Here is a 27,891-nt window from a genome sequence, read left to right as displayed (position 1 = left end):
TGGCTGTAGCCTCATATTGTACAGACATGATTTCATGTCAATCTCTGCAAAAAAACAAAAAAAAGTCAACTTTTAGCAGTTTGTTTTTTATGTCCTGTCCAAATTAGCATTTCTTCAGCTCCCAACCAAGCGTAATATCTAGTTGCTTCTTCCCTCTTCTTGTATGGAAGACAGAATGTGCAGTAGCTGACCATAAAACTAGGAAGTCTGGTTAGTAGGGTTTTTGGTTTGCAGAAAATATTCATTTTTGACCGTAACTGATGCCATGTATATGAACAAAACTAGGTGCCAACATCAGCAGTCTACATTCTCACAATAACATCAACATGCTGATGTTTAGGATATTAGCATATTAACATTTGCTTATTAGTACTCAACACAAAGTACAGGCTGGCAAGAATGTCATGTTAGTTTTGAAGGCATTGGGTCAGAAACGTATACTAATACAAAATTTGACAGGATGATGGTGCTGAATGCAATCTAAGGATCACCACTAGTCAGTAGGATTCATTCACTGAGGACCATGACTGTCTGTGTAAAATGTGATGCCAGTTTGGCAAACTGCCCACACTGTTTGACTGACAGGTGATCTCTGGAAAGTGCAGTACAGAAACATGACAGCGCTGAATGCCCCCCCCCACCCCCCTCCACCCCCTCCACCCCACCCTAGAGCTGTAGGCTTAAAGCTCTTGAGCTCTCTCTGTGTCTATTTTTATCTCCAGCTCCTCCTCCTCCCTGGCAGGCTATTTTCAGCCGTGGTCCCTCCATCAACCCCCCATCTCCTGTTAGTAAATGCTTCTCTTCTCTTCTCTTCTCTTCTCTTCTCTTCTCTTCTCTTCTCTTCTGCCTCTCTTTTAATCTTTAAAAACAGTAGCCAGTGTCATGGAAAAACATGCATTAAACAGAAACACGCAGCAGAAAAGGGATGAATGAAAGTGAACGGAGGTATGGACACTGGAGGAGTGTACGTGTTCTCCCCCTTTCTTGTTGCTGATGTTGTGATGCTTACTAAAATTAAATGAGCTGTTGTTGACATTCACTTCATCCGTCTAACTTCCTTTCCACCCAGTGATCTACTTTCAGTCTCTCTCGCTTGCTCGCCCTCCTCCCTCTGTCTCCTCTTTCTCCCTCCCTCCCTCTCTCTCTCTCTCTCTCTCCCTCTCTCTCTCTCGACATTCATTCAGCAGCTCAAAGAGCGCCACAGACACACGCCTGCATACACACACAAACCCGCCAATGACTCTTAGACAGTGAATATTAGCTGTCTGACCAGCAGCTGTTTCTTGTCCTTTTTGTGTGTTTTTGAGCAAGGGAGGACAACGTGTGATTTTTCTGGACGAATTCTAACGCGCTGATCGTCTTCTTCAGCCTCAGCCTCCCTCGCTTCACATTTCCTCTTTTTTTATTATGCTGCTCTCTCCCTGTCCCTCTTTCCTTCCATTTCCCTCTCACTGTCATTCTCTCAGCTCTCCGTTCTAATTTTGGAAGCGTGGAACCTCGGGGAGCGCTCTCCCAAAGCTATTTACGTCCTTGCCTCTCCTCCTCCTCCTCCTCCTCCTCCTCCTCCTCCTCCTCTCCTCTCCTCTCCTCTCCCTCTCGGCAGCCAGGAGGAGAACAGCATGAGGATCCTTTGATGCACCAGAGCAAGGGAATTCGGCTTCTCCTCATCTCTGTATTTTTGTTGTGTTGTTAGCTGTGGGAAGTCAGTAAGGAGGCTGCAGCAGCTCCGCTCCTGAACTGATCCTTTCCATCACTTCTCAGCTTATGGAAATGCACAATTTTTCCAGGCAAGCAAGGACATTACATTGATTGCCTCCCGGTCTTGGTTTCATAGTTGGTGGTTTGATGGTCGGTTCAGTGCAAGAGGGTTCAGTGCACCAAGAGGAAACAAACTTTTCTGTTCCGTCTGCAACACTGTTTTGGGAACACCCCAAAACATACCAGCCACTATCTCAGGAGCTGGAAAAACACTCTGCATGGATCAGGACTCCAGGTGATTAGACACTACATATCAGCCTGGTCCTCTCTGGAAAGCCTGTTCTTCCTGAATTTGAACTTCTAATTTTCGATTCATTTCTCAAGCCCAGCAGGAGGAGGTGGATTTCTGGAACCTGTAGCTCAGGCTACTACATTAGAAAAGAGCAGGATGCCTAAGTGTCAGTGACTTGTCATCACAGCACAAAGTGAACAGCCAGAAACAGCAGGAACTCCATATCAAACTGGAGACTGGAGCCTAACCAGGCAATATTTGCTGGCTTACACAATCAAAGCTCAGAGGAGTATCCTCTGGAATTTTTCTATCATTTTAAGGATCATTTTACAGTAAAGGAAGATTTGAATTCACCCAGTCATTCATTTTTGAGAGCACATTTCAATGTTCGTTCCACCCTGTCCTTGACAACTTGAACCCTAAACTAAGCTATGATGGTATCTTGTGAGAGGAACTGACAGCTTTTCCTGTAACAAAATAGAACGCTGCCTCTTGTCTTGGCATGCTGTTGCGTCCCACGGTGTCAGGATTGTGCGCCATGTTGCAGACCATCTATGAGACTGAGTCCTGTTTTTCCTCTGCTAGCACAGACAGCCACCACCAGCCTCTGGAGCTCCTGAGTGGCAACAGGGGCTCCAGCACTGCCATGCCCACCACCGGTAGGTCATATGTGGGAAAGAGGTGTGTGTGTGTATGTGTGTGTGTGTGTGTGTCCATATGTGCTAGAAGGTTTTGTTGAGCTTTTTCTGAATATTTTGTGGTTTATCACTAACCTGTTGTCATGCAAAATGCCAGTTTTATTGATAGGACAGGATTCAAGTTTGGACGGTGGGTTTAGGTCAGAGGTTTTCAAACTGTGCTGTGTGCCTTCCCAGAGGAGCACGGAGGGAGAGATGTGAGGCAAAGTTAGAGGTGAAAGTGACAGGTGCATGCTAGTGTTCTAAAACTAGCAAGAAGTTAGTTATTGTAGTTTGGTCTGCTTATCTGGCCTGCTTACCAACATGGTTGAAGCAGCAGCAGCGGTGGCTGTGGCACACACAGCTCATGGAGGCAGCTCTGTGCCTCATTGCTGCATTTTCCATCAGAATTCATATTCTTTCACAGAGGAATAACTCTGAGTAATATGACTACACATACATGATATTCATATTTTAGATTCAGTAAGACTCAATACTTATATTTTATCTCTGATGTCCATCACAAATAAATGTCCATAAAAATTCACTCGCAAATCATGGTAAACAAGACACTCCTTATACTTCCAGAATGGGGGGAAAAAAGGCAAAAGTGCTTCTGATGCTGCTCCATAAATCCTCTTCCTTCAAGTTCTGCTGCTGCTTCTTTAGGCAATGTGGATAACTTTTGTTTGGGAACCTTTTGAGACTTTTAAGAACATTCTTGGGGAGTGCTGAGTGTTGTGATGACCAAGTTGTTGATTTAGTAATTCATCTTATGTTTATACACACATCTGATATATGAGCAAAGACATTCATTGGCCTCAGAGACATATGTCTGATAAAAGATTTTAATATGTGTTATTTTGATTTAGGTGCAGCATGGTCTGCTGAACAACGTGGTTGCCAAAGTGAGGTGAGCTGGGTTTGGAGTGTGGCTAGATGCCATCTCTTGATGCCAGCAGGTTGTTAGTTGGTACAAGCAGGATGCACATTCACACTAATCTTCTTTTCGCGATTGCAGTGTTGGCTCACTGGCAAACCCAGGTCAGTGTATATGTGTGTTTGTGTGTGTGCTAAAACCTCACAGGCTCACGTAGACTTGGGTACACCAATCAATCTGCTGCAACATTAAAACCAGTTTGTCAAGTCAGTAAATTTTACTATTCCACTGGGGGACACTTGGTTGAACACAGAAATAACAATACAGTGTAGTGCAATGCAATGATTATTACAAAAGAGTCTTAGCACCATCATTTGTGCAAATTCATTCTACTGACAAAAGAACCTTTGAGTCTTGTAGTCCTGTGAGGTGGAACTCTGTAGCTTCTACCTGAAAGTAAGAGCTCAAACTGAGGAGGTGGTCAGTCCAATATGACATGGGTCTTCTTTATGACCTGCTGGCTGTAAAGTCAGAAAGCTGAGCTTGACTCCTCCAGTAACTTTACTGGCCACTCTGTACTGATGTTGTAGGGGCGATGCATCCACTGTTGCCGTGGCTTGTGTTTTTTGTTTTTTTTAATTTTTTTTTATTTTAGCCTTGTGTTTGCTCTTTTCCAGCATTGATCAACATAATCCAGTGAACTGGTTATGTATTTTATAAGACACTAATGGGCATTTGCATATGACTACTAATTTAAGAACAATGGCTACATAGCCAGTGACTATAAATCTGTAAACTAATTTGGACAAAACTGTTCAGTCAGCAAAGTGATTTGTAGTTCACACATTTATAAGGAATCGGTTGCTGCAGGAAGCTGCAGGCTGTAAAACCAAAAGCGGAGCTAAAAGATGCTAAAATGCACCACACACCTGAGGGGACCTGCAAGGTTGGATGATCGTAATATGTGGGTATGTCACTATGAATGACCCCCTTTATATTACACATAGCCATTTGGACTGTTGTTATTATACAAATATTGATCAGTACATACAACAGTGCATATATACTGTGTAATCGTTGCCCGGTACAACACAACAGACAGTATCAGTGGATGACCTACAGTCTGCCAGCCCATAATACTTCTGACCCACCCCTCTGTCTCTATAGCAACACTATGCATGTGACTCCTCTCTCTCTCTAAGCTTCTAATTTGTCTGAAGTACACACAGCCATTATACTATTTTTACCTCACTCTCCGTCTTGCTCTGTCTTTTCTTTCTACCTCCCTGTCTCTCTCTCTCCTGGCTTTTTTTAGAGTGTTTTGCAGGGCTGACGTCATAGTGCCTATTTTCTTTTAGCAACGCGGAATGAACAAGACGGGGAGAGAAAGAAGAGAAAAGAGGAATATTGGTTTCCATAAATACCTCCCAGCAGCAGCAGCAGCAGCAATTTGAAGTAGGAGTAACAGAAACAGAGAAACAGGGGGACAAAGAAAGAAAACTCATCCACCCTGGACTTCAACATACTTACCTTTGTCTTACATCTTTGTCTTTCTTTTTTTTTTTTTAAGATATTACTGGATTACTGCATCTTTCAAGAAAGAACACATAGCCTTCCTGTCAAATGCAGGTGTTGGAAATTATCCAACTGTAGCACACAACTGATGCATTCCAGTGGTCCAACACCAAAAAGTCTTTACCCCATTAGTTGTAGTAATTCTCTTGTAACTGTTCATACATGATGTGTCACAGTCACATCTTCATCAGCAGCTCTGGATCACTTCTTTTTTGCTTATTTTAAAAGAGTACAGTAGTCTTTGGACATTATTTTATCCACAATGAATATATGCTTATATGATAGATGTTGTTGTATCTTTAACAGACAGAGTGAAGCCATAATTCTTAGTCTATTTAATCTCGTTATCAGTTAATGTTGTCATCACAATTTGTTCAGGGCCCAAATTAAAATTTTACTTGGTTCTTTTGTCCAACCGGGAGTCCAAACCCACAGAGATTCAGATTCATAAACAAACTAACCAATTGAAGCAGCAGTATTCCAAGACACTTCCCATGTTCTGCTCTGTAAAATGACTGTTTTTGTCTTTGGAATCTGGTAGCGCTATATTGCAATTTTTCTGGTTAAATAAAAAGGATCCTACTCTTTAATGGAAAGGTGCATCTCTGTGGATGAATCCTGTCAGTAGCAAAAACAAGCACTCCAGAGGATGTACTTTGATGTGGATAATTGGCCGATTGGATTACATTGCAGGAACTGTTTGGGGTGGCTGGGTACACTGTTTTTGCTCAGTACTGCTCTGAAAATACGACCCAGATTAAAAAATACCAGACTCATCCTTTTTAACTATAAACTTGTACAAAAGTTTGTTTTTGCCTCCACTGTTGACAATGAGAGATTCACTAAGTGTTTGCTATGTGACTAAATGTGGCATGGGACCAATGTGGGATTGAGTGTTTGGTCATATGACTAGGCCTCACTCTGCATATTAGCATTTTGTGCTGACTGCTTTTAATACATTTGTTGGATCATAAGATTTGTTTTATTGTTATTTAAATGTAGGCTATTCTGTGGCTACTTATATATCAGGTGGTTTAATTGGCTATCAAAAAAAGTCTAACGTAAACCCTGGGAACAACAAGGCAGTAATTCTAGATCAAACCTAATTACCAGAGAAAAGAATCTCATCTTATACCCAGGCCAACGTGGTATCCTTTTTCTCCAGAGCAGTACAGAACTTCATTTGGCTTCGAAAATGCTTCAGTACTGCACCTAAGTCTTGCAATGGTATGGGAAAAACCTGGATATTTTCTGAGGTTATACTGAATTAGATGCAGGCAAAGTTCTTGTACAGCTGTTGGTGTTAAAACAAAATTAAATACTGAGAGGTTTATGGTGTTTTGTTGGGTATTAAAAAGAGTTTTGTTGAAGGACTAGATGAAAAAGGGACTTTTCATCTAGTGCCAACACGTTTTAAACATTTTAATGAAATGTTTAAAATTTAATAAATAAAATGAATGAAATTCCTTTCAACCTCAACTGTACTTTGTCTCTATTGCTAATTAATAAATCTAAAAAATATTTAGTATACCAAACATTTAATCAGTTTATTGAGACAGATGGTTGCTGATTAATTGGAAATAAAAATTATAATTGCTGTCCTATTAAAAAGTATAATTCTGTTGCCAGTTGAATGAGGAATGCTTTAGACAGTAGACCTGACCAACTCAAACATCTGTCTATGGTTTATTCATAATCTTGGTCATAATAGTCTTAATCAACTATGTTACAAAAATTGCTTCTGTGATGTAAGTGTGTGTAAGTTGTCTGTGTTGTATTAGCATGATGCATACTGAGTCATATTAGCACCAACTTGTAATCACCAGTCTGTGTTCATTTCTACCAGGATTTACTGACTGGACAAACTAGATACACAATCTGTCTTTCACTCTTTTTACTGCATCCGTCTTGGTGCATGAATTACTGTGTCTAACTGCAGTGAGCTGTAGTCAGTTAGAGACTGATATGATTGACTGAAAGGTTGCCTCAGTCCCACCTCTCCGTCAGACTGTACGTTAGTGTGAGTGTGTGTGTTTACCAGACTATAAATGTCTTCAGTTTGACGTCAGACACTGGCTGCTGTGGAATGCTGCTCTCTTGCCAAACGGACTGTTGTACACACACTCAGAGACCAGTCTCTCACATACACACACACACACACTAAGGCTGTGTGTGTGTTGAAGTGGAAGGGGAGACACGTGCGTCACAGTGAAATGCCAGAATATTTGTTTAGGTAATTTAGATGTGAGTGGCTGCGCACAGGCACGCGTGCACAAACACACACACAGCTTTGTTTATCTCTGGCTCTTTTTTTGGTTTTTACCAAATTTTTCTTGCAGCAGCCGCTGTGACTGAGCTAACTTAACGGTCATAAACCAGAAAGACTGAAACTGGACTGCATCTTTGTCAGTGTGTGTGTTTGTACATGTGTGTGTAAAGGAAAAATCATCTCTTCATCTCACAAGATTTTGTTAGGAATAAAATCTGAGCTGCCAAAGATACACTGCATGTTATTTGTATCACTGTCTGAAGTCAAACGTAAAAAGTCAGATTGGGATTAAAGATGGTACAGATTTGAAATGATGAAATCTGTCCTCTGCTAGTCATAATCTTCCAGGACAGGGCTAACCATCTTGGCCTTATTGTGGTTGTTGGTGTTTGATTAGCTTTGAACGCACGTGGGACGCAAAATCTGAAAGGGTGTGCCAAAGAATGGGAGGGAACCAATCCACCTTTCCTTTGTAGGGAAAGGTCAAAGGTCAGACTACACAGTAGGTATGTCCAAATTGAATTTCCTCCCTGGCCAGCAGAAAGGAAATATCCTGACGTGTCTGCACGTTGCAGTGTGCGTCTTCCAGGAAGTAGCTTGATTTAATAGCGTAATCACCAGGAAAGCACATTTGCCACAAGCCTGTGGTAGGTCAGGGTCACTGCCCTTCTCTTGGGCACATTGGTAAGTGATGATGGTGTTAAGATGCTGAAACCTCTCTCTCTCTCTCTCTCTCTCTCTCTCTCTCTCTCTCTCTCTCTCTCTCTCTCTCTTTATATATATACATATATATTTCCCTCTCTATCTCTTTTTGTCTCTCTGTGTTTCCCCTTTCTCTGTTTGCCCCCTGTCTTTCTATTAGTGTGTTAACCTGTCGGCTTTTCAGTTGTTGGCTCTCTGTGCTACCTAGAGCCAACCTTAAGAATTAGTCCAAAGGACATTATACAAACTCTCAGACTCTCACTCACTCACACACGTACAAACACACACGCACACACACACATATATCCAGTGATCAGTCTAAGCTAATTGGAGCAGCTAAGCTGACTGAAGCTTCTGATCTGAGTGATGCTGAGTCTTGGCATTGTGGCTTATACATTTAAAAAAAAGAAAAAAAAAGCCACACACAGGAAGTGCAGTTCCATCCACCTGTTCAATAAAAACGTATGAGTGAGAATTCTAGATATTTAATTAGATACAAATCACATTTCTATCAACAAATACAAAATGCCACAAACAGAAACAGACCGGAAAGATGAAAAACAAACAAACATAGATGTCCTATTGCTGTCATGTGTTCCACACTGCTTTCATTTTAAAAAAATCTTTTAATTACAAGACATTTGACTTGAGTTTAGTGCCAACACCTGTTAATATTTGCCCACCTCAGTGGATGGAAACATGCACATTTTCTTTTGATCATATTCTACCTATAATAAAACCCTACCGTTTTATTTCAGGGAGCCCTGGAAGTCCCAAGAGCTTATTCATTCAAATGACTTTTTTTCCTCACTAAAATTTAACCTAACTATGGAGCATTATTTCACTCCCTGGCCGATAACCTAGCATGACATGCTTGATATGCATGTATTCTTTAGGTTATCTTTCATAAGTTATATGTAGCCTAACCTTAACAATGAGCCCACCACACACTCTTAAAGAAGGTATTTCATCCCTCTGGCGGAACATGGGAAAGAGAGATTTTCTAATCCCTTGCAGGTGTCAGGCAGCTGACGCCAACCTGCGGGAGACTCTCCGAGCTACCCTGAGAGGTGGGTTTCATCATCTGTCATGTTCTTGAACTATAGTCAACTGAAGGGAGGTCATGGAGGGGGTAGGGCCACACCTCTGTCCACCTGCGGTGCTGCTGCTCTGACTGGCTAGTAGGCTAATGATTTTCTCTCGCAGCCAGACAGCTGCTGTTGGGTGTCTGAGTTCACCTGAGTTTATTAAAGATTAATGAAAGTAATGAGTAACAGTATAGTTCCATGAGGGATATTGAATTAACTCTGAAATTGCACAACTCAGTTTTGGCATGTTGTGTAGATCTCACATTTTCACCAGATTACCTGAAAACATTTGCTCAATACAGTGGTTTGGGTTACAACGGTTAGACAGTTATCTCATATGATTTCATACATCAGGAAAAATAGGGAGATTCCAGTTCCCAGTTAAGACTGGAATGTGTCGGAATTTATGATGAAGTCTACAGAGAGAGAGAGAGAGAGAAAGAGAGGGAGGAGAACCTTAGTTTGGGTCTGTGGATCTGTAAGAGTCCAGTCTCTGTTGATCAGCATAGTTTTTTTTCATATTACCTTTTTTTGCTAAAAGTAACAGCCAGATATTCAATGCAGAGAGACTTGTTGCATAGAATGAGCTCATTTTCATTCTGGAGTTTCTAATTGTTTATTCCTATGTTAGCCTTGTGTCCATTAGAGTTGAACTGGTCTAGAACAGGCCATTTGACCTCTGACCTGATCATAGATTTGCTCGACCCCATCCAGTCCAAACAAATTTATTTTGGTTTCATCTGACCAAGGTATGTGCTGCTAGTTCTCATCAGTCCTCTTTTCATGATCTTGGGCAAAGTTTAATCTTGCGGTTTTGTGCAGTTTTATGACATTTCTGTGAACAATGGTTTTTGATCACCGTGTCTTCACTTATTGGTAATATGACTCTTCTCTTACCTACTAAACATTGCTGCAACTGTGTTTCACCTTGTTCTTTGGCATGCTGATAGTCTTGTACCATATGTGGTTTCTTACTTGTTCAGGCAGTTCCTTGCCATGTGGAGCCCTGTTGCACTTCCTACTGTGAATAAAACAAATACCTACATTCGTAAACAAAATGTCTTGGGCCTCATGATTGTTAGGAATTCATGCTAGTTTCCCGTTTTCATAGTTAATAGTTCTTGATTGGACGCACTACAGAGGTTTCCCAGCATCCAATTTACATGCTCTTTAAGTCTTAACTAGCTAAAACATTTCATAAATTTTAATGGTGCAACCTGATTGAGTAAATCACTTGTTTTGAAACTAGCTAGTAGTTACTGAGAACTTAGGAAGTGATTGAATCTTGGTAATGGATTTATAATTAGCTGGTACAACACAATCCAGGTGACCGCATAATGTCTGTCAGAAAACTGAAGGGTTTATTCCACTGACAGACTTGAAAAGACGATTCATTTTTGCTTGAGTTTTCATATCTTTAATGTGAAATGTTGACTAATGCCATTGTGAAATTAATCAATATTGAAATATTAATTTGTAATACTGATTAGCCCAAGTGGCCGCCACAAATAGACAGTACAAGGCAGGGCATTAATCATTAATTGAGGGGAGGGGACTTCTATTTGTTTTAATCATTTCCTACTATATTACACTAATTCCTGGAGAGCAAGAGAGCAGTGTCTCTTACTGCAATACTCATTTCTGTCTCGCCTTGTTCTTCATTTATTTGTACATTTTCTCAATTTCCACCATACTGCTATAAATAATAGCAGGCTTCTCTGATAATACATATGAGAGATTTTTACATAATTCTTCAGCATCCTTGTAGCCAAGCCACATTGATTATTGGCTGGGCTGATGCAAATGTAAATGGTAAATGGACTGCACTTATCACATTCACCCATTGACACAGCACTTGCTCTACACATGAAGCGCTCTAACATACACATCAGTGATACATCTGGGATAATCTGGGATTCAGTATCTTGCCCATGGATACTTCAGCATGCTGAGTGGAGGAGCCGAGGGATCGAACCACTGGCCCTCCGGTCGGGGGGGGTGACCCGCTCTACCTCCTACCTACCTGAGCCACAGCTGCCCATGATGCCACACTAGGATAATTTTAAATAAGAGCTATGCAGTGTTAGGCTAAAGTTAGGTTTGTGGCTATCTTTAGGCAGCAAGATGCAGTTTTCCTCACTTTCTTCCAACACTTGCACAACGGGAACTGCTTCTGTGTGTGTATGCAGTGAATGATGCAATAGTCTGTATACCTGACAGCATATTTCAGACTTATCAATCACTCATTTCTCTCTCTTCCTCTGTGTTTCTCTGTTTTACAGTAGTGGAGGTGAAGAGCAGCCTCCCATCAGGCATGCAGAGCCCAGTAGGAACACCAAGTGAGCACAGAGGAGGAGGTGGAGAAAGTGGTGAGTAGGGAGTCCTATAGCAGTCCTTGGTGGGAGGGGTCCCAGGTCTCCAGAAGAAGTTTGATTAAATGGGTTGAATGTTTCCTAAAAGTGTATCAGTGGCACGTTGAAGATGTTTTAGGTGTGTTACTTAAAGGAGTTCTTCAGAGAATGCATCACACCAATCAAAAATAATTTGTCCTCCAGTGTACCTCAGTTCTGTGCAGTAGATGCAGGGGTCCTGTGGGAGGTACTGGTAAATGTCTTAAACAGGAAGACATCACATCACATCACATCACATCACATCACAGTGTTTACAGATGTTGGGGAGTGCTACATCTAGTCTTGCTGGGGTCCACATACAAGTCAACACATTTAAAAACATACATTTGACAGTCTTCCTGACAAAAAAGTACAATTCTTCATTCCACGTTCCACAATTTTGTTTTCCTTATTTCCTTTTTAAACATTGATTAATGTGTTTTCATTGCACTATATTTGACTTTGCATTTAAGGAAATTGGTGTTTACGTTGGGTTGTGTTTTGTTGTGTTTTAATTGACTGTTCTGATATTATGGAGTTTTGGACTGTATCTTTAAGGATGGATTTTTGATGATAGAGAGGAAAAAGATTTAGTTAGTTAGTTAGTGGGGGTATGTAATAAACAGATAAAACAAAACAATTGTTTAGTCAGGATGAGTAAAGACCTCTTGTCCATTGCTGCTTTTCCAGGTGGGGGTCCAGGAGAAGGACCAGGAGGAGGAGCAGGAGGAGGCCCTGTGGACCTGCGGACAGAGCCCAGGGTGGGGTCTCTGTCTGGTGGTGCAGCAGCAGTGGACACAGCCCTTAGAGAACAGCAGCTCCAGCAGGAACTGGTGCTACTCAAACAGCAGCAGGAACTTCAGAAGCAACTGCTGTTTGCAGAGTTCCAGAAAAAACATGAAGTGCTAACAAGACAACATGAAGTGCAGCTGCAGGAACACCTGAAGGTAGATAGTCATTCAGTTAGTCTCAGTATAAGCTATTCAGTAGGACAACATCCTTTAACACTGACTATTATCTCTAGTTTGTTAGGTTAATCAGTTATCCCAAGAGCTGTTCATTTTACTGAAAGACTGTGTGTGTGTGTGTGTGTGTGTGTGTGTGTGTGTGTGTGTGTAAGCAACAACAGGAGCTTCTGGCAGCAAAGCGGCAACAGGAGCTAGAACAGAAGAGGAAACTAGAGCAACAAAGACATGAAGAGCAGGAGAAACAGAGACTGGAGCAACAGTTGCTGCTGCTGAGGAACAAGGAGAAAGGCAAAGAGAGTAGGTTATCCTGCTGCTACTGATATCACTACTATGCTGTCCACAGGTTTGCTCTGTGTCTGCAAGCATGTGTAGTGTGTCCTGATTGCTGTCTGCATGTGTGTGTGTGTGTGTGTTTTGGAAGGTGCCATTGCCAGTACTGAGGTGAAGCTGAAGCTCCAGGAGTTCCTGCTCAGCAAGAAAGAGCCTGGTCCTGGTGGACTGAACCATTCCTTCTCCCCAAAGTGCTGGTAAGGCTTGTGACATTTGTCAGCAAATTGAAATGGGTCAAAGTGGTTGGTCTCTCTCTGTGGTTTTAAACAGAAATAATTTATATTGGTCAAAAGTCTCTCTTTGTCTTTCTGTGGTTAAATTGATCAGTAATGACCTCCTTTAAGACATGCGCTGTGTAAAATGTTAGTGACATGTCTGAATAAGCATCACGTTAGTATCACTTTCAGTGTCGCACAAGTCTTCAGTGAATGTCTTGAGATTATCAAGGGCTACAGCAGCACAAGAGAAAACATGCACAAAGACTCTTCCTTTTTAAAAAGTAACTTGATCTCATCTCAGCTTGAACAGGCAGCCTTCACAAATTCCAAAAAATCATTTAAGGACTCCAGGCTGCGACCAGTTAGTCGTCTTTTGTGGCCATTTTTTTTGGATTTTTTGCAGTGCAACTAAATTTTACCACTGTGAGCACCAGTGCTACATGCAAATATGCCCCTGTTCTCTGTTGGTCCAGTGTTTCTATACATTGCTTTATAAATTATTTGTAATATAAAACTGACAAAATGGACCACATGTAACACATCTCTTAAGTTTTTTTTTATTTTTTCTTGGGGACTTTATAAGTTGAAAGTCAATTAGGAACTTTCCACAACATTTAAAGAGTTGGTAACACCTGGTGACACCTGAGTCACCATGGGTTCTTTTGGGTTCCTATGGGTTAATATCAACATTGCTCGCCACACTGATTTTCTGTTTTATCAGTTATGGTTGTGCTGCGGGCGAGACTTTGGTACAGTGGTTAGCACTGTCGCCTCACAAGAAGGTTCTGCGGATCGACCGCCGTTCATCCGAGGCTTTTCTGTGTGGAGTCTGCATGTTCTCCCTGTTCCTGCGTGGATTCTCTCTGGGTACTCCAGCTTCCTCCCACAGTCAAAAAGACATGCAGGTTACATTAAGTGGTGACTTCAAAACAGAAAAGGCCCATAGGTGTGAATGTGAGCGTGAATGGTTGTTTATCTCTATATGTCAGCACTGTTATAGACCGGCGATCTGTCCGCGGTGTACCCCACCTCTCACCAAATGTCAGAGCATTTATCAGTAATACAGTTAAGATAGAAAAAATATGACTGAGTTTGCACTGAATGTTGATTTCAGTGGTGCTCCTAGTTTTTGAGCACCAGTGCTATTAGTGGAAAAAGTTAGTCTGGAACCCTGCATTCAAATCCAGATGACATTTGACAGAAACACTGTGAGTATGACAATGTTAGGTCGTTCAGGAGATTAATCTCATGTTGGAACAATCTATAAACAAACATTCTTTCCTCCCTCCGATGCAGGGCTAAAGAAGAACAAACATACAAAATAAACAGGCCCTTGAACCACCACAGTAATAATCTGACCAGCACTCTTATCTATTTTTCATGCCAAATGCAGGATGAAACCTGGGAATGGATGGTATGATGTCATGTTCAGTTCATTTCAGCAGCTCCAGCAGCACTTGGAAAAGTTTCACCATCAGTCCTTGAGAAGACTTTTCCTAAATCCATCTTTCAGCATTGTTCTGTGGTAATACGGGAAGAAATCAACTGAAGAGGGGGCACAGAAATGATTTCCACTCTCTCAGTAACAGAAAAGGCGTTCTAGGAAATGTAGGCAGTGACTAAGTGAAGCAGAAGTACACCAAGCAGATTGACAGAAAATGCCCTTTCAGTGCAACACTTCATCACATAACATTGTGAAACTGTTTTACCAGCCGACCAGCTAACTGGCTTTCTCCATGTGTTTGTGTGTCTGCAGGGGAGCCCAGCACACCTCCCTGGAGCAGAGTTCTCCGCCGCAGAGCAACACCCCAGGAACTCCTCCCTCCTATAAACTGCCCCCGCTGCTGGGGAACTATGAGAGCAAAGACGATTTCCCGCTCCGCAAGACGGGTAGGAGGCACAGACTGAGGCAGAGAGGCGCATATAGACAGAGGGAGGATGTGTGTGTGTGTGTGTGTGTGTGTGTGTGTGTGAGAGAGAGTGTGAGATTTGTCACTTTCCATGTAATAGTAGTTTGACGAAAGACTATGCGGAGGTAGAGTGCGGAGTGTGGTGTGTTTAGCTGTGTATGTGTGTGTGTGGATATGTGTGTCTGCTTTGATGACTCAGTCTGACTCACCAGTGAAGAGGTAGCCCAAACCTAGAGATAAAACACGCACAAACACAGTTTCAGACATATCTGACACCATGTGAAAGCATTTTCTCTGACCATGTCCATGTGTGGTCAGAGGTAAGGGTGTGGACCTGGTTCTGTCCTTACATTGCAGTTGTTGCAGCACTTACACACGCTGATGAAAATGGATAGATTTATAACATGCGTTTAAAATGTTAACATTTACACCACTTGTGCACAGTCCCTTCATGTCCAAGTGTTTGTCAGTCAGGTCTGTCAGTTGCTGCCCTGATGCCACACTGTGAAAGAGTAAGCAGTGACATAACATTCCAGGTTTTCCTGGATTCAGATACTTCCTGCTCCTTGCTCCTCACCTTGACATTTAGACCAAAGCTTCCTTAAAATACACCTACTGTAGATGCTCATCCAGCAATCAAACTAGCCAGCCAGAATGTGCAGCCAGCCAAAATGTAATTGTAAGTGTGGCAGTAGTCTCCTGCTGGCAGATTACCAGGCACCTTAATATAAACCCATTAAAAACTCTGCCAACCAAACACTGCACGTCACAATGAAACGTATAACACAATAGATATATAAATGCATATATAGACATTATATATTATTAAAAGTTCAAAAAGGCAAAATAATCAATTCATCCAAGCAACTAAACTGACATAAAATGTGTACTTTTCTCACCTATATTAAAAACAGACTGTAATATAACACAGTAGGGTTCAAGTGATCACTGATTTTTTTCCCTCTCTCTCTCACTGTCTCTCTGCGTCTCATCCAGTCTCAGAGCCAAACCTTAAGGTGCGTTCACGGTTGAAGCAAAAGGTGGCAGAGAGGCGGAGCTCTCCACTTCTCCGCAGGAAGGATGGAACTGTCATCAGCACCTTTAAAAAGAGAGCCATAGAGATATCAGGTGAACACACATACACAAACAAAGGCATTTAAGACATAGACTAAATTATTCAATTGATGTTTTATTTATTAACTTGAGCATGAATTATTTTCTCTCTTTCTGTGTGTTGTTTGTGTCTCTCGTCCAGTCTCCTCTCTCTGTAATAGTGCTCCAGGTTCAGGTCCCAGCAGTCCCAACAGTTCCAACACAGCTATTGCCAATGGCAACACAGGATCGGTCCCTAACATACAGACTGAGGTATACACACAACCGCACACAAATTTTATTCTAAAATAAGATTCATGTAGCACATGGGTTGGTTTCATTTTCACAGTCATCCATTCATACTGTTCACACAGCTCGAGCTTGCCACCTACAGTTCATTGTTGTTTAAGAAAAGTCAAGTCAGTTTATTTGTAGTGTTGACCAACGTGCTTTCCAGAGAAATTTAAAATACGCCAAAACAGAACAGAAAATAATAGGCAAACAACTGACAAAATTGAAGCAATTTTATATTACATTAATAATCAAGCTAGTTTTCAAAAGGTGACAGGATTTAATAGTGGTGATAGATGAGGAAGACCTGACAGAGTGGAGTAAAGATCTGAGACCTGAGTCTCTTTTTTGTTGTGTTCATTGCGACTTGCAGCAATCCTGTATTTGGTTGTGCTTTCAGTTTTTGCTATGTGTTTCTGTATTTGTAGTGACATCTATAATGGTTGTATTTTCTGTTTTTGTGGTAAATTTGGTATCTGGTTGTGTTTTTAGTAGGTTTGGTTATGGTTTCTGTTTTTGCAGTGTGTTTTATATTTGGTTGTGTTTTCAGTTTTTTACAGTGGGTTTCTGTATTTAGTCGTGTTTCTGTTTTTGCAGCACATTCTCATGTTGTCTGTGTCGTCACATTGGCGGAGATGCTCTCTTCATTTGCTTATCTTCTGTCCATTTGCCCGTTTTTTATTATTGTTATTATTAAGCTGCATTGCTCTGAGCATTGAGTGCCACTGTACAAAAGAGTGTTATTTTTACAACAGATTTGTATCTTTATGGACATTTGAAAACTAAGGCTCAGGAAAACTGGAAAAAAAGTTTTGGCCATTCAGCATTTGATATCCTTAGAAGAGACCTAAAATGTAGTGCTCAGTATAATACGAGTATAATAAGAACAACTACACATCAATGGTGTCCACAGCTATCTGTATGCGCGTTTGCAAGGAAGTATTATTGTGGCTTAAGTTTAGCCTTAGCAGAGCTGACTCACTATTTTATGACTGAGAACCTACACAGACATATGGTGGTGGACCATATGTCTGTGTAGGTTTGTAATTTGACAAAATGTTGTGCTCTAGAAAAGGAATATGACGTGAGAAGGCAACTTTGGGATCTGTGGATAAATTAAAATTGTAGGAAGTTATTAAGTTCAACAGGATCGAGGTTTGGTTTTTTGATTGAAGGTAAACTGATGACATGTGCATTCAGAAAGTATTCAGCCCCCTCACTTTTTTTTACATTGATATATTCATTGATATATATATATTCACGCACAACTGCTGTAAGTTTCCAATAAGTGACGTCTTTAGTTCACTGCTAGCTGCTGATTGAAGTGCACGTGTTTTTGCTAAGACGGTGGACAATGATTAGCTTAAAAGTTGAGCAATGCATTAACTTGAATTTTTTGGTGAAACTGAACAAAACAGCAGATGATTCTTTTCGTACATAAATGAGGTGTATGGGGAACACTGCATGTTACCTGCATGTGTGTTTGAACGGCACAAAGGATGTCCAAGACGGTGAACATTCTGGGCGCCTGTGCACATCAAAAACTTCTGAAAACATTCAACAAATTGAACAAATCGTTTGAAATGATCGAGGACTCAGTATAAGACAGAAGTGGTCTCCACTGATAAAGAGACAGTTTGAACATGACAAAAGTGTGGGCCAAAGTTGTTCCAAAACTTCTGCGCGCCAGTTCACACTGTGCTCTCGGTAAAGCAGTCTCTGGCCCAAAAACAAATCCCAGTGCTTGATGACCCTCCCTGTTCACTTGATCTGGCACCATGTGACTTCCTAAGATCGAATCTGAGTCTGTGTCAGAAGATAAGAAAAGAACAACAGAGGTTCTGAGACAACTGTCTGAAGAAGACCTACTGCACTGCTTTGATCAGACCTGAAAGACCTGAATGCAGCAGTGTGTTGATGCAGAGTGGAGTGTGTGTGAAAGTCTGAAGTGGAGTGTAAACATGAAGTGGAATGAAACAGCTGGACAATTTTGGTTACTGGCAGATGTGTTTGACATAGGGATATTAGATAGTTATTAAATATGCACACAGGCAGGCAGAGCTACTTCAATGTAGCGAGGGTTCTGAGAGTGAAGTTACTAGATTTGAGAAAGATGCTGTTAGTCAGTGCTTACAGTAAATGTTAAAAACAATGGTTACCATAGCAACCTGATGAATCTACATGGTAACCATCAGACCACCCACTCAACTACTAGTAAGATTCAACAGAACAAGACGCCTAAACTAACCAGTCTGCTCTTGTGTCTGTCTGTCTGCAGCTGCGATCTCTCCATCAAACCCTGGGGGCTGATGGGACATTGAGTCCTCTGAGTCTCTATACCTCACCCTCCTTGCCAAATATTTCCCTGGGGCTCCCTGCTAACACACACATCACGGTTGGTCAACTCCACACACACGCAAAAACATACACAAAAACTTGATTTGTTTTAAACTTTAGACCCGTGTAAAAGAGTTGACAGTAGTAGTAAACAAAAAACAAGGAGCAGCACTGCAGTTGTAAATCCAGTTAGTTCTAGTATTATGGTGCAGTATTTTATATTAAAAATATAATTAAAATTAGTATTTGTTCTATCATGACTGGATTTTTTGGATGCTTACAGAAAAATGTACTTGGACAAGCAACACAGTGGCTACACTTACACTTTACTGTTTGTATTTTCAAACCAGTATGCTTTACTTTTACAAGAGAAAGGATTTGAGAATGATGAATAACCAATGTCTTTTGCCAATTAAAAGCAATATAATGCAAGTTTGCCTAGAAATGCTGAAGTGCAAACTGCCCAGTCCTAATAATTAACAGGACAGAGCGATAAACATTACTGTCCATGCTGATATTATTGCATCTTTGCTGCCACAGAGGGGATGTTCCAGTCCTTTTTACCTGTAACTGCACAAGCTAATGTAGTTAGTTAATGATATGTCCCTTGGCCTTGGAAATAACACCTACTACAGTGGAAAATAAGCTAGTCAGCTGGGCACTCTAACTGGATTGTACAGTTGGAAATCATTGCTCGGGGGATGGGGGTTTTAGCAAACATTCAGCGGTTCCCATCTTACAGCTGTAATCTCTGACCTTGTGAATCTGTCAGGTGCCTGTAATGCATATAAATTAGTGTCATTCCCGCACATACTAATGACACATACATAATATCTTCATAATACTCTTCCAGGATACTGTATACTCCGTGTATTGGATGAATGGAAGAATGCTGTGGAAAGTTACTCTACACTTATTTCCCTTGTTTGTTTTATGATGACTGAGTTTTAGAACCTAGAACCAAGAATGTCACATGACCTGTAGTTTCCACTTTGGCAAATGTAAAAATTGGCACACAAGAGATTGTGTATCCTGTGGTAGCCCATGGTGACGCCCCTCCCTCACACAGGCCCCTCAGAAAATGTCTACCCAGCAAGAGGCGGAGCGTCAAGCCATCCAATCTCTGCGAGGTGGCGGAGCTCTGACGGGGAAGTTTCTCTCCACATCCTCTCTACCTGCAGGTGAGCTTTACGATAGTACATAATTTAATGCAATTGAAATTGGTATTTTATAGTGTTATACACAGAAGAGCCACAACATTAAAATAGGTTTGTCTGTAGGGGTGGGGCACGATGTGGAGACTCCGCCACCCAGCTCTCATTCTGCCCATTCCTCATTATTGCAACATGTACTACTACTGGAGCAGGCCAGACAACAGACTGCTATGCTAGCCGGTACATACACACACACACACACACACACACACACATACATGTACAGTACACTGAAGTTCATTGCTAACATTGAAGTCAGTGTCCACCCATAGTGCCCAACTCATTGTGTTTTTGCTATGACCTTCAACCCACGCAGTCCCCATGTACAACCAGTCACCGCTGGTTACAGCAGAGAGAGGTGTGTCTAGTGGTATGCGGGCAGTCAACAAACTGCCTCGCCATCGACCACTGGCTCGTACCCAGAGTGCACCTTTGCCACAGTCCCCCCAGGCCCTGCAGCAGCTGGTGGTTCAACAGCAACACCAGCACTTCCTGGAGAAACACTACAAGGTAAACATGTTCACTCGTATACATTTACAAGTACACACACATTCATATGCTAACGTTACCTTGTGTGTGTAGATGCTATCGAAGGGAACTGATCTTCCCAGGCCGCCACCCACCCACCCAGAGGAGACAGAAGAGGAGCTAACAGAGACCAATGACATGCAGGAGGATGACAGAGGGCTGGGCCCTCACAGGTGTGTATTGATGACTGATTGTCTTTTTCTATATATGTAATCATAAACACCTCAATGTTGTTTGTAAGTCTGTTCTTATTACTTTTACCAATCAGGCTTCAGAAGGAGGGTTCTGACGACAGCACACCCCCCTCTGAGCGCCTTGGTGTGCGCCTGAAGGGTGAGGAGGAGTGTGGGGGCATGCATGTGAAAGGGGAGAGTACCGAGAGTGAGCTGGACGAGGAGGAAGAGGATGAAGACGTCATCCAGCTGAGGGAGGGCGATGACGAGGAGAGGGGGAGCTACACACAGGTTTGTGTTTACACATAATGCTACTCTCGGTCAAGACTGCTGCAGTCTGCCATTTTGCACCAAAAAAATCACAGTGTTTCTCAGCAGCTCCTCATACTCACCACATCACTTTATCTTCCATGACAGAGAGGAGATATGGAAAAATCGTAAAGTAGTTCAAAAAAATAGAAATCATAATTTACATCCAGACAACATATTTATGAGAAACACAAGCATTCAAATATGATTGTGTGTAAATGTCTTGTCACAGTAATCAGTTAGCTTCTAACTTAGACTAAATGGAACAGATTGAACTGCACTTTACACAGCGCCTCTATGTCTCACACATTCACATTCACAGTCCTCAGGGACAACTCAGGATTCACTATCTTGCCCAAGGACACTTCGATACAGGGACCGTTGGAGCCAATCGAACCACCAACCTTAATATTTGTGGACAACTGGCTCTACCTCTTGAGCCACAGTCGCCCCCATACTGTAGGCTGTAGAGTACACTATTCCCACAAACCTGAGTCAGCCTGTAACACATGAAAGCCACATATTTCTATTGAGAGTGCATGACACGAGTTAGCAAGCTAGCAGAGAAGTTGGAGTAACTAGTCAGAAGTAATAGATAAATGTTATAAATGTCAAACGAAAGGAAAAATGTAATGTTTCTGCAGTTGGAAGACTTCGGATAAAGATTTGAAATGATTACGTAGTGTTACTTAACGTACACTTTAAAATCACATCTCATCTGATGTGGGGGAGCATCGGACATAGTAAGAAGTTTGGAAACACTGCTTTAAGGTCCCAAGTCAGTCTTAGACCCAGGACGTTTTGGTTACGTAGCATCATCCCACAGAGGAATGAATCACACAAATGCATCATCAGCCAGCCTCCTGCTGTTTTCTGTCTCACTTTGTTTGCTGTGTTGCAGATGTTGCTGTGTTTTAGCTATCTGACTCATCGCTGCTAACAGTTGGTCTGTTACTTCAGTCTAAACCTGAGATGGCTTCAGGTGTTTTTCACCTTTGCGCAGTAGTTTTCACACATAGAAATCCTGAGCTGCAGTGCATTTGTGCATCACTCTTGAGTATTCATTTCGAGTTTTTCTGTTATTGTTCTGCTCCCTCAGACAACAACACATTATGCTTTGGTGAGCTTGTTACATAACTTACCTGCTCTCAATGATAAGTACATGCATGTAATTTACCAAAATTTGATTATATGTGTTTCTAAATTTAACATTTAACTGTGAGGGAATGCAGCTGATGGCCTTTGTTGATGCTAGTTCCTTGAGTTTAGCTCTGTGTGTCAGAACCCTTTTAACATCAGTAGGAGTGATATATATTGCCTCCCAGTCCTAACCACAGTTTTTTGTAGTGATCTGTTTTCTTCTGCCTCATCACACCCAATAAACACCTCTGATCTGTGTTCTCTGTGGGTGGTGTTTGTGCTTGTGGAAATAGCAGCTTTTTTTCAAGGGGAGGATTGAATGAATGAGTCTAAAATGTACGATCACAGTTCATTTGAATATCTCTCTCTCAGTCTCTCTCTTTCTGCTTTTCTCTCCATCTCCATACACTGTATATAGATGTGTGTGTGTGTGTGTGTGTGTGTGTGTGTGTGTGTGTGTGTGTGTGTGTGTGTGCCTCAGCCAAAAAGACTTCACACCCCTCATACACAATTGTTGACGTTACAGTGACATCACCAGCTGGTGACTCAACCACTGGACTCACCGCTGTGTGTGTGTGTGTGTGTGTGTGTGTTCTGCTATGTCTGTATACCTACAAGTGTGTGTTTTAGTGTCCACCCACACATGATGAGTCACCCAGTTTGCAGCAGGGAGCACAGCAACACTCCCTATATATAGACACTACAGAACATGTGTGTCTGCAGTGCTTACAGAAACCTTAAAAAACCTCCCACACACACTCTGTGGAGGTTGGTGATCAGTGAAATTTCAGGACAGTCAATCAAAGTGTCAAAAGTACAAGACTGAGACAACATTGTCATTGGCAATTAGACGTTGCCATCATTATAAAAAATGGAGTAGCACCTTTTTAATCAATCAATCAATTTGAGCCTATTTAATTCTTAATTCATATAGCATGTTTAATACTCTGGAGTGTAACACAGATTTCTATGAATGATACAGTATTTAGAATTCTAATACTTTCAGTGTGTGTGGGTGTGATGACAGGGAGAGAGACAGGAGCAGTGTTGGTGTTAAGCAGTCTGTCCTGTTTTATGCACAAACACTCGCACTCCATCATTGCAGTGAATGGACCGATCGCTGATTCATCCTTCTGCTTTGAATCCTAACTTTCTCTCCTCCTGTGTCTCTCTTCCCCTCCCCGTCAGGCCTTGCAGCAGTTGGGTGTGTTCCAGTCGTCACTGCCCCACAGACCTCTGGGACGAGCCCAGTCCTCCCCTGCAGCTACTGTCAATCCCATCAAAGCACCTCTTTACTACTGGTCAGTTTTTGTGTGTGTGCACATGTGGTTTGTGATTGGATTAGAGTTTGACATCAGTGGTGTCAGTCTGCCCACTGTTAGCGACAGTGCTTGTTGCTTAGCAACAGAGAGCTGACTCTGTTGGCTGATAATTCAGATGAACTAAGTGAACTGAAGGAAACATCATAAAGTAGAGTTCCCTGTTTATAATATTTGATTATGTTCAAGTATGTTCTGTTGTTGTTAATACCAAATAATGGAAACTAATGGAAGGTCATGCTGTCCCTCAGGGGTTCAGGGGACAGCATGACTTTACTTCACTAAAATGATTTTATTGTAAGACATCTGCAGGAATTGTTATTAACATTCGCTCCACATCATTAAAGGAGAGTGGATCAAATACTTAGCCTCTGTTTGAAAATATATTTGGCTGAAATAGTCAAGGAAGATACACATACACATACTGGATAGAGCCTCCCTTTGCTCCCAAAACAGCCTCAACTCTATGTGGCATGAATTCCACCAAATGTTGGAAACTTTCCTTTGAGATTGTGGTCCATGTTGAAATGATTGCATCGTATAATTCCTGCACATTTGTCAGCTGCATATTGATGCTGCAAACCTCCTGTTTTGACATGTCCTCTTCTTCTCATGAAATGATTGTGACGGTGTGATTTATTCTTGATAGATAAAGTGTATATCTTCTCAAAACAAAATTGGTAAATGGGACTCAGTATGTAATCATTGCACCTGGTCAAAGGTGATTACTGATGTGTATAAATAGGAATAAAAAGAGGAATGTGCCTGAAAAAAGCTTTGTGGGCAACAGTGTATATATACACACACACACATATATATGTATATTGATCGCTAGATAAATAGATATCTGTGTGTGTGTGTGTGTGTGTGTGTGTGTGTGTGTGTGTGTGGCTACCGGCATCTTGCCATCTTATCCTTCAACCAATCCCAGCTAAAAATGACAAATAACCATTCATTGTCAGTTTAAAGTTGCCAGTTAACCTAACCTGCATGTCTTCAGACTGTGGGAGGACACTGCAGTATCCGGAAGGGTACCCCATGTAAAAGTGAGGAGAACATGCAACTCCACACAGAGGGACTTCAGTTCTGTTTTTTTGTTGTTGTTGTTGTTTTTTTTTTTTTGCTATTTTTTATGCCTCCTCCTTTGGTGCACATTTGTAAATACCACACCTCAGCATTGTTGAAGCACTGACTTTTATTTGAGGATAGATGAAATTTACATCTGTCCCTCTCTCTCTCTGTTACTCTAGGGCTTGTATATGACAGTCTGATGTTGAAGCATCAGTGTGTGTGTGGCAACGCTCACATCCACCCAGAGCATGCTGGAAGAGTGCAGAGCATCTGGTCCAGACTGCAGGAGACGGGCCTGCTGGGCCGCTGTGAGGTACACACACACACATACACATTGATCTTCTTCACTTTTGGGGACATTACGTAGACTTGTATTCATTTCCTGTTGACTTAACCTAAACCTAACCTTAACCACTGACCCAAAAATCAGCTTTTCCTTAACTGGAGACATCATTAATCCCCAGTTAAGTGGTCTTTTGTCCCCAGAAGTAGCCTATGACACACACACACACACACATGCTTGTCCTCACTGTGGAGGTGCTCACAGTAGAGGTACACCCACTGCTGTATTTTCACGGTTGCTGCACAACTGCAAGCTATCCTAGCATGCACAGCTACACACCGCTAACATTCACCTCCCAGAGAAAGTATGAGGCGTTAAACCCTTCATGGCAGTTTATTATCATCAGTTACTGTAAATATGTTTCCATCACCCTTAAATACATCATCTCTGCATGAATGCATTCAAGTAGCATTTTCCATTTCATGTATAAAAGCTTTATTTTACCAATAGGTAGTTGACATAAGGTAATTGCTGAATATTCATCATGTAATATTTTTTTCTAATGTGCAAATTAAAAATGCAAAAACCTTACTCAGTCTGTTTCTCTGTCTGTGTGTGAGCAGAGGATTCGTGGGCGTAAAGCGTCTCTGGATGAGATCCAGTCTGTTCATTCAGAGTTTCACACACTGCTGTATGGAACCAGTCCACTCAATCGACACAAACTGGACCACAAGAAATTGCTAGGTAGCTGTCTGTCTGTCTGTCTGTCCGTCTGTCTGTCCGTCTGTCCATCTGTCTGTCTGTCTGTCTGTCTGAAGTGGTAGGCTATAGGCTAATACCATAACACTGCAGGGTATTTTTGTTACAAAAGTTTTAATGATAATGTGATAAAATACTATTATTCTTAATTTCAACAAATGAACTGCATTGTTCTATTTATTAACGCCACATACCAGCTTTTGCATTCTCCTCGCAAGGTTTTTTGCTTTCTTCACACTCATCTTGATTGCAGCTAGTTTTGCTGTGTGTATGTATGAAAAGATAGAAACAAATTAAATGCATTTTTTAAATCTATGTTTTATGGCAATAACTAAACCTATATAGGTATTTTTTTAGTGTGTAAATTCTACTATAAACTCTGTGTGGCTCCTCTGTTATGTATCCTGATGCTCACACACTATGATACCTGTAACCGCCACTGATTGGTTGTTTCAGGTCCAATCAGTCAGAAGATGTATGCTGTTCTTCCGTGTGGAGGAATCGGGGTGAGACTTTCTAGCAATCCACCTGTTTCTCTGTCTTACATACCATTATTCAGAGTTTTAAGCCTTGGACTGAGTTCTATGTTGCTCTATGCAGGTGGACAGTGACACAGTGTGGAATGAGATGCACTCGTCAGCAGCGGTCCGCATGGCAGTCGGCTCGGTCATCGAGCTGGCCTTCAGGGTGGCAGCAGGGGAGCTGAAGGTAACACACAGAAATACTCACAAGTGGGCACACGCTTCTGAAAATAGTTGTCTTACCTGTCCTCGACTCTGTCTTTGTTTTTGCACCAGAATGGCTTCGCAGTGGTGCGTCCTCCAGGTCACCATGCTGAGGAATCCACTGCCATGTAAGTACACCCACAACATTATCGTTACACAACTAGATATTTTTCTACTTCACATCTTGGCGATGACTAACAGTCTGTACCCTTTTTTTGTATGTACATATGTGTGTGTCCTGCATGTGTGTGTGTGTGTGTGTGTCAACAGGGGCTTTTGTTTCTTCAATTCAGTAGCTATCACTGCCAAGCTGCTACAACAGAAATTGGGAGTGGGCAAGATCCTCATTGTGGATTGGGTGAGTAGTATTGATAATCATACCATCGTTAGTAATAGTTGTTTTTTTTATGGTAGTTGGACCATGCAGCCCATTTTTTTCAAGTACCTCCTTATTGTGTGTCTTCAAACAGCCACACCACTTTTTTTTGCAGAGAAACGTACATTTCAACCAAACTTGCTCGTAGGTTTTTCTTTGCATTTTGAGTAGTTTTCCTGGCAGTGGCCCCTAATTTTCCACTTTATCAGAGTGTGAACATTATTAATTAGATCAAACACTTTGGATATATTTTTATATTCAGATTTATAAAATTCAGCTTTTCTCACAGGACCTTTGACAGTTGTTTTGCTTTCCCCATGGCTTAGTATCCACTGCAGCCCTTGATGAAATGTGCAAGGGTAGCTCGAGAGCTAAGAAACTCATTTACTATTTATACACACACTATCCATCCATCCATTTTCTTCCGCATATCCAGGTTTGGCAACAGGATAAGCAGGGTATTCCTGATATCCCTCTCCCTAGCAACATTATCCAGCTCCTCCTGGGGGATTCCAAGGCGCTTCCAGGAGGGATGAGATATATAATCTCTCCAGTGAGTTCTGGGTCTACCCTGGGGCCTCCTCCCAGTTGAACGTGCTTCCAAAGGAAAGTGCCCCGGAGGCATCTTGACCAGATGCCTAAACCACCTCAAGTTGCTCCTTTCAACACGAAGGAACAGTGGCTCTACTCCGAGCTTCCTTCAGATGTCTGTGTTCCTCACCCTATCTCTAAGGCTGAGCCACAGACACCCTTCGTAGGAAACTCATTTTGGCCACTTGTATCTGCCCTCTCGTTCTTTCTGTCACCACCCAGGTCTATTGACCATAGGTGAGGGTTGGAATGAAGATCGACTGGTAAATTCAGAGCTTTGCTCTGGCTCAGCTCCCTCTTCACCACAACAGTCTAGTGCAGCATTTGCATTACTGCTGATGCCGCACCAATCCGTCTGTCGATCTCCCGCTCCATCCTACCCTGTCTAGTGAACAAGACCCAAAGATACTTAAACTCCCTCACTTAGGGTACAATATCATCTGCAAAAAGCAGACACACAGTTCTTAGGTCCCCAATTTGGACACTCTCCTCACCTCAACTGTGCAGTCCAACACACAGTGGAGACGTGTTTGACTGTGCTGAGAATGAAGAACCGGGTGGCTTGCATCAGTGGCCCCTGATACCCCATAAGCCCTCTCCAAGTCCACATAACACATGTAGACTAGATGGCCTTATTCCTAATTTCTAATTCCTATAATTCCTGCAGCACTCCTGAGAGGGTAAAA

General features: G+C 41.8%; 1 protein-coding gene across 1 annotated transcript in view; it reads left to right on the top strand.

The window, feature by feature from the left end:
* The first annotated feature begins 1,132 nt into the window (after positions 1 to 1,132).
* The window catches only part of hdac5 (histone deacetylase 5), a 40,282-nt gene continuing 13,523 nt past the window's right edge, over positions 1,133 to 27,891 (top strand). Inside the window, 22 exon segments of the mRNA XM_018698479.2 lie at positions 1,133 to 2,649; positions 11,464 to 11,550; positions 12,262 to 12,518; positions 12,692 to 12,836; positions 12,961 to 13,066; positions 14,844 to 14,977; positions 15,994 to 16,125; positions 16,253 to 16,362; positions 18,659 to 18,775; positions 19,787 to 19,898; positions 19,998 to 20,111; positions 20,248 to 20,441; positions 20,514 to 20,632; positions 20,728 to 20,923; positions 23,270 to 23,362; positions 23,364 to 23,382; positions 24,651 to 24,784; positions 25,378 to 25,498; positions 25,970 to 26,019; positions 26,114 to 26,221; positions 26,311 to 26,366; positions 26,509 to 26,596. Coding sequence (XP_018553995.1) covers positions 2,493 to 2,649; positions 11,464 to 11,550; positions 12,262 to 12,518; positions 12,692 to 12,836; positions 12,961 to 13,066; positions 14,844 to 14,977; positions 15,994 to 16,125; positions 16,253 to 16,362; positions 18,659 to 18,775; positions 19,787 to 19,898; positions 19,998 to 20,111; positions 20,248 to 20,441; positions 20,514 to 20,632; positions 20,728 to 20,923; positions 23,270 to 23,362; positions 23,364 to 23,382; positions 24,651 to 24,784; positions 25,378 to 25,498; positions 25,970 to 26,019; positions 26,114 to 26,221; positions 26,311 to 26,366; positions 26,509 to 26,596 — 2,649 coding nt within the window. The 5' untranslated portion in view covers positions 1,133 to 2,492.

Source organism: Lates calcarifer, linkage group LG11, assembly GCF_001640805.2.
Source record: "Lates calcarifer isolate ASB-BC8 linkage group LG11, TLL_Latcal_v3, whole genome shotgun sequence".
Taxonomy (NCBI): Eukaryota; Metazoa; Chordata; class Actinopteri; family Centropomidae; genus Lates; species Lates calcarifer.
The sequence above is the reverse complement of the archived record's forward strand: the minus strand, read 5'-3'. Positions and strand labels throughout refer to the sequence as shown.